Genomic DNA, 6,000 nt, shown 5'->3' on the forward strand with positions numbered 1-6,000 from the left:
TAATCCAGTGTATAGAAGAGAAAGACACAAAGAGACTCTAGAAATAGGGCTCACCGGAACTCTTTTTAGTATTTCTCCCCCAAACATATATAAATCTCAATTAAAGGTTAAGAAACACACATCAGACTAAATTCAGATATGCAGGGGGTTATTTATTAAAGTCCGAATGCCAAAAACACAAAACATTTGTGTTTATTTTTATTTTACTATAAAATCTGAATTTTTAGTGGGAAAAAATAACTTAATTTTGTTTTTTGCGTTGATTATACCCTGAGGATGGAAAAAGTCTGAATCTTAAAATCCGCATCTTAGACCTGCCGAGGTTGTTATTATTAACATGTATTTATATAGCGCCAACATATTGCGTAGCGCTGTAAAGTAAATGTGATTATACAACTACATCACATGAATTACATATATAGAATATATGGAGTAACAAACATCACAATCAATACAGGTACAAAAAGGTGAGGAAGGCCCTATGCATAGGCATACAGTCTAAAGGGAAGGGAGTAATACACAAGGTGTGGGAGTGGGCAAAATCGAAGTAAGTGGGTGAGAAATGTGGTGTTGCGTTTGGTAGTTAAGCAGAGTGAGGGGAGGCTTCTCGAAAGAAGTGCGTTTTCAGAGATTTTTTGAAAGCAGAAAGGTTGGGAGAAAGTCGGACAGACCGTGGGAGAGAGTTCTCCATATGCATATAAGTCAATGGGAGGTGCCAAAGATCTTGATCTGCACTGGGTTTTCTGCAATAATTTGAAGATTTTGTGGTTTTCAGGCAAAACTCAGAAAAAAAACAAACTGAAAAATTTGTACAATTCATGTTTTTTTCATGATTTTTTCAGGAAAATGTATTAATAAATAAGAGGGAAAAACCCCATTGGTCGGAGTAGTTGTCAGAAAATAATGAGATAAATACGGACTTTGATAAATGGGCCTCCCTGAGTAACATGTTCCCCCCAATACTATTGAGATCAATTCTATAGGTGCTGCTTGTTTCCCAACACCTTCTAAACTTTTGTTCCCCTGGGAGCCAAGAAGCAGCACCTCCTCTGGGACAACAGACACACTAACTGCCTATTGAATCTTTGGTGACCTTTGGTTACAATATGACATTTAGCAGTAATTTTCACTTTAACTTCATCTTAGATTATTATCATTTGTCACACAGAGGGGACATAAGCCTCATCCCAACTGTATTGGTTCCAGCACAGTTTAATGTGCAGACATATTAATATTTGACTCTTATTTCCCAGTGCTCTGATGGAGAAGGAGATTCTTCTTTTGGCCAAACAAGAGCAACATCCGTTCCTCACTGGATTGTTTGCCTCGTTCCAAACAGAGCATCACGTTTGCCTCGCCATGGATTTAGCGGCTGGAGGCGATTTAACAAAAGTCATTGATCATCCGGAATTCAACTATAAAGCAGCAATGTAAGTAGAAGAGTGGATTGTATGGATGGGATTTCTGGGAGGGAACAAGGATGATTGAAGTGATTATTTACCCACTGATTTGGGAATCTTCTTTCTATTTCCAGATTTTACTCTTCGTGCATTGTTCTGGGCTTGGAATTCCTCCATGAACACAACGTCATTCATAGGTAAGCCTTAATGCAAGTAAAAGGGACATGTGATTTTAGCAGCAACAAGAGCCTGACCTTGTATAAGACACAAGTGTATAAGTCAAAGGGAACATGGGCAGACTTTCTCTCAGCCAGGTAGGGAGTGTCTATGCATTGCTTCTACTCCTAACTGTCATTTTCTCACTGGAGCGGCTCAGGGCAGTACATATGAGCAATAATTCTGTATGGGGCACCCAACTGGAACCATTGGCATGCCATAGGAACGGACGCTTACTAATAGCACCATTAAACATCTTCTTTTTTTCACACAGAGATTTAAAGCTTGACAATGTCCTCTTGGATGCATCCGGATATATAAAAATCACAGACTTTGGCCTTTGCAAAAAAGGTAAGAATTGCTGCTTTGTTGCGTTGAATATCAGGGTTCAACTCGGTAACTAATGTGTCACCATCTTGCTCATCACAAAGACATGTATAGAACAGACACCTAACATAAACCTACTACTAACTACTAACATGAAATATTGTGTTTGTTATAGGAATGGGCGTTGGAGTCTTAACCACAAGCCCTGCTGGAACTCCTTATTATACTGCTCCAGAGATATTGAAATGGGAGCCCTATGGAAGAGCAGTAGACTGGTGGTCTGTAGGAGTGATGCTTTATTACATGGTGCTTCACAGGGTAAGTTTGATTTTATCCAGTCAACACAACTAACAAATGGATATTTTTATGAGAAAAACTTTGACCTTAGTACAAGTTTAGAATAGCAAGGGAAGCCCTGCAATAGGAAGGGACCATCTCTATATTGTATTATGCAAAGGGAACATAAAGAATGTTAGTCCATCTTTAATAACATTTCAATTTGAGTTACTCCATGAGTATAATATTAAGGCATAATATTTGATACCCGTATTTAAAAACGACTCAGTATTAATGAAAGATTGTCCTGCTTGGTGTTAAATCCAGTTCCCCTTGATCATATCAGACGCCCCTGTCTGTGAGATCAGTAAGTTTAGAAGCAACTTGCTATACATTATTAGCCATTTTCTGGGACAGTGACATTAATCCCTGGTGGCTCAGAATTCCTGCTTTCCTAACAAATACGTCTCCACCTTTGCAGTTCCCCTTTAACGGACTGAACATGGAGCATCTGTGTGAATTTATCAAGCATTCGAGGGCGATTTTTCCACCCAAAGTCCCTGCTGATTTCTCATCCACAACAAAAGGAGTAAGTTTAAATCCTGTCATCATCATGTGATCGGCTTGTGTTTGGGGTTTCTTACTCAGAGATCATTCATTTCACTTGTGCTCTTTCTGTACAACGTATATTTGCTCTCACCTTCACCTGTACAATTCATTGTTGAGAGGGGGCCAGTCACAGCACATCACATGCTAAACCATCTGCATATAATAGAAATATTACATATCAATGTTCATAAATAAGGCTTTATCAAATATATAGCGAGCTAAAGCTTTTAGTAACGGGCAGGGTTGGACTGGGGGTACACCCAGAATAAGAAAAGAATTCCAACATTCTGTTACTGGACTGAGAGTCTTGGCTCCATTGTGATGGTGCAACGTTTATTATAGATTGTAAGCTCTGCACAGTGCTGCGTATAATTACAGGCACTATAGAAGAACCAGATAATACTAATAAATCTGTGTTCAAAATAGTAGATTCCAGCCATATTATATTATAATATTTCAAAGCTTTTCTCCTCCTATAGTTGGAGAAAAGACAACGCCTTCTGGAGGAGGGGTCTCAGGGAACATACTGGGAAGGTGGAGCTACAGATTGTCCCGCCTCCCACTGGATTGTGCTGTTTGAGTAACAACTATTTTATTCTTTCCGCAGCTTTTGGCCAAATTCCCTGAGAATCGCCTGGGATTCAACGGAGCTGAAGAAGTGAAGCAAAGCCCGTTGTTCTGTGTAGGTTTATAGTTGTGTATTAGGCATAGCGTGCTGTTATAATGAGTGGATATAGATTTATTCCAGACGTATTCTTGTCTGGGGAGATTATCAAGGAACAAGGTGGCCATCCAATATATTTTGACCCCCCCAAAATCTCTATAGTTTTCTTTGTAAGGGAACAAATGAAATGGCTGAATCGTGACACAAGGTAGAAAGGTTCTCTGACTTTACTAAAGGTGCCCATAGACGCACAGATAATATCGTACAAAATGAATTTTTGTACGATATTCGGTGCGTGTATGGTGGGAAAAGTGCCGCCCAATATCGGCTGAAGAGTTGGATATCGGTCGGCTCGTCGATCGCCTGAACGGAAAATTTTGGTCGGGTGCCTTTGAAGGGACCCAAAGTAATACATTTGTTGGAGGGATCTCCTGGGATTGGCTTATCTAATACATAGTTGCTCAGTATAATGTCCCTTTGATTGTGACACCTTATCTAAATTCTAAATAACATTCATTAGCTAGATGCTTAGCTATTCTTAGATATTCCATCTTTTTTACTAGTTCCCTAAATGTATTATTGTATCAGATATGATATTGGCAATGGTTGTTCCTTTGTGTGTAGGATTTTATGCCATAGTATAAATTGTATCATCAGTTCTATTGTATTCATTTGATCCATCTCCTTTGCCACAGAAAATCAATTTTGATGGCCTCTTGAATAAAAAAGTGACACCACCAATCATCCCAGCTGTCCAAAGCTCAAGCGATAATGACACAAACCTAATGGTAACTCTGTATGGGCGTAAAGCAGTTATACCAGACTCCGTCAGTGAAGCCCTCCAGAACTTTGATTATTATGTTGGCTGAATGTGAGAAGAGACACTTGAATATTAAAGAAATGCCATCCGCCCCTCAACCAGGAATGAAGCAGCCGGCTAAAGGAAGCCTGGGTAAATATGGACGTTTGCTTTTGGGAACACTGATTGTAGAAACATCTTCAGGATTAATAATGTTCACCCATTACAGAAGGTGGAGGGTAACAGCTGGGGGATGTCCCATAGATCCCTTTGAATACTGGTCTTTAGGATAAGAGAGACTTGATAGGATGGTGATTTATAGTGAAGGTCACTATTTCTTCCCATTATCCTTTATCTCCCTTTATTCTCTCCTCTCTGTTATTCTTTCCCATTTTGCTACTTTCTTTTGTGCTTTTTATGTTAGAATCTTCTGCTTTCCTTCACCTATTATTATCACATTAGTTCTCCGCTCTTGTTCTCCAGGCTGCCATATTTGTAAGAAACATTCAGAATGCATTATTTATTTATTTCTGTTTAATCTTAACAGCAAACCAGCGACAGCAACTCCCGCAACTGTGAATCCTATTTGCAATACGTCACAGAACGACTCTTCATAGCGGTGACATGTCCATGGAACTTCCAACTCAAACTTCCACTGCAGCCCCAATTGGTGCTTCCTAACCATTAAAATGCTTTTACAATAAACTAACTGAACTACTCTTCCGACTTTGCTTGAATCTGTAACTAATACACAGGAGTTTGAGACTTGATGATTGTTCTCCCAGCGTGAGGCACTTTCTCTCCTTGCTGACATATTGCAGTAAGTGGAGGTAGCCTAAAACAGGAGAGTCTGCAATTCCTCCTGATGGACACCCACACAAGGGTGTTTATTGGCCCAGGCACGGTGGCTTGTTGGCAGCACTGGAGTAGCCTGTACAGCCCAACACACTGTAGATCTACACTACAGGGGTAACACTAGGAGATTGGGTGGAGAGTGATAACAGAGCCTACCCCCCCTTCTCGATCACTGAATGGCACCAGATCCCTTACAGCGAGTAGCGCGAAAGGTCCAAGTGCGCACAGGTCACGCACCTGATGTCGAGTACCGAATGCGCTGCCGCATTCAGCTTTAGAGATAACACAACTAGCAGCGAGATCCACCGCTACTACAGTGGTGGCCATACTGGCCCTGTGGCTACGTCACTGGTCTGGTGACACCACATCTACAAATAGACTAATTAATCTCAAGTACTCGGGAGATTTTCTATTTGGCCCTGTCTTAAAACAGATAATTACAGAGGTAACAGGAGGAAAGAGCATGTTTCTCCCTACGGGAAAAAAAGGGAGGTTAAACCATACAACTAGGTTGTCCAGCAAGAAACCATGGTCAACACAAATAGGAGCTATCGTTTCTTTCAATCCTCTTCATTCCGAAATACAAATTCAGACCAAGGGGCACGGAAAAGCAGACCACAATGGCAACCAGCTAGACAAGCCAAAACACCTGCCTCCCAAAAAACTATATCATCACGACTGTCTCCAGCAGGCCTCAGAGGCTCACGAGGGTGGCTGCTTCAGTCAATTTCAATCCCACTGGGAAACACGTCACAGTCCAGTGGGTTCTTTAAATAATAAAAGCCGGCTACAAAATTCCCTTCAAATCAATGCCTACAAAACGTTTTGTCCCATCAGTGGTTCCGCCATCCAAA

General features: G+C 40.7%; 2 protein-coding genes across 3 annotated transcripts in view; both read left to right on the top strand.

Moving 5' to 3' along the window:
• The window catches only part of LOC121394138 (serine/threonine-protein kinase N2-like), a 44,598-nt gene extending 41,887 nt beyond the window's left edge, over window positions 1-2,711 (top strand). Inside the window, exons 11-16 of the mRNA XM_041564148.1 lie at window positions 1,254-1,430; window positions 1,535-1,597; window positions 1,891-1,967; window positions 2,119-2,261; window positions 2,547-2,586; window positions 2,701-2,711. Of these exons, the coding sequence (XP_041420082.1) occupies window positions 1,254-1,430; window positions 1,535-1,597; window positions 1,891-1,967; window positions 2,119-2,261; window positions 2,547-2,586; window positions 2,701-2,711 (511 nt within the window). The remainder of the gene's footprint in view (window positions 1-1,253; window positions 1,431-1,534; window positions 1,598-1,890; window positions 1,968-2,118; window positions 2,262-2,546; window positions 2,587-2,700) is intronic.
• Window positions 2,431-4,995, top strand: LOC108717611 (probable serine/threonine-protein kinase DDB_G0277449). Of its 2 annotated transcripts, XR_005961674.1 has the most exons (4): window positions 2,431-2,808; window positions 3,436-3,510; window positions 4,188-4,444; window positions 4,839-4,995. XR_005961674.1 is itself a non-coding variant. In XM_041565134.1 (3 exons), exons 1-3 carry the CDS (start codon window positions 2,722-2,724, stop codon window positions 4,359-4,361), a joined length of 336 nt encoding a protein of 111 aa, XP_041421068.1. In that variant the 5' UTR covers window positions 2,431-2,721; the 3' UTR covers window positions 4,362-4,995. The 2 variants fall into 2 exon arrangements, 1 of the variants encoding a protein (XP_041421068.1); XM_041565134.1 differs by having other exon boundaries at window positions 4,188-4,995.
• Window positions 4,996-6,000: the final 1,005 nt, after the last annotated feature.

This window comes from Xenopus laevis, chromosome 5S (genome assembly GCF_017654675.1).
Source record: "Xenopus laevis strain J_2021 chromosome 5S, Xenopus_laevis_v10.1, whole genome shotgun sequence".
Taxonomy (NCBI): Eukaryota; Metazoa; Chordata; class Amphibia; order Anura; family Pipidae; genus Xenopus; species Xenopus laevis.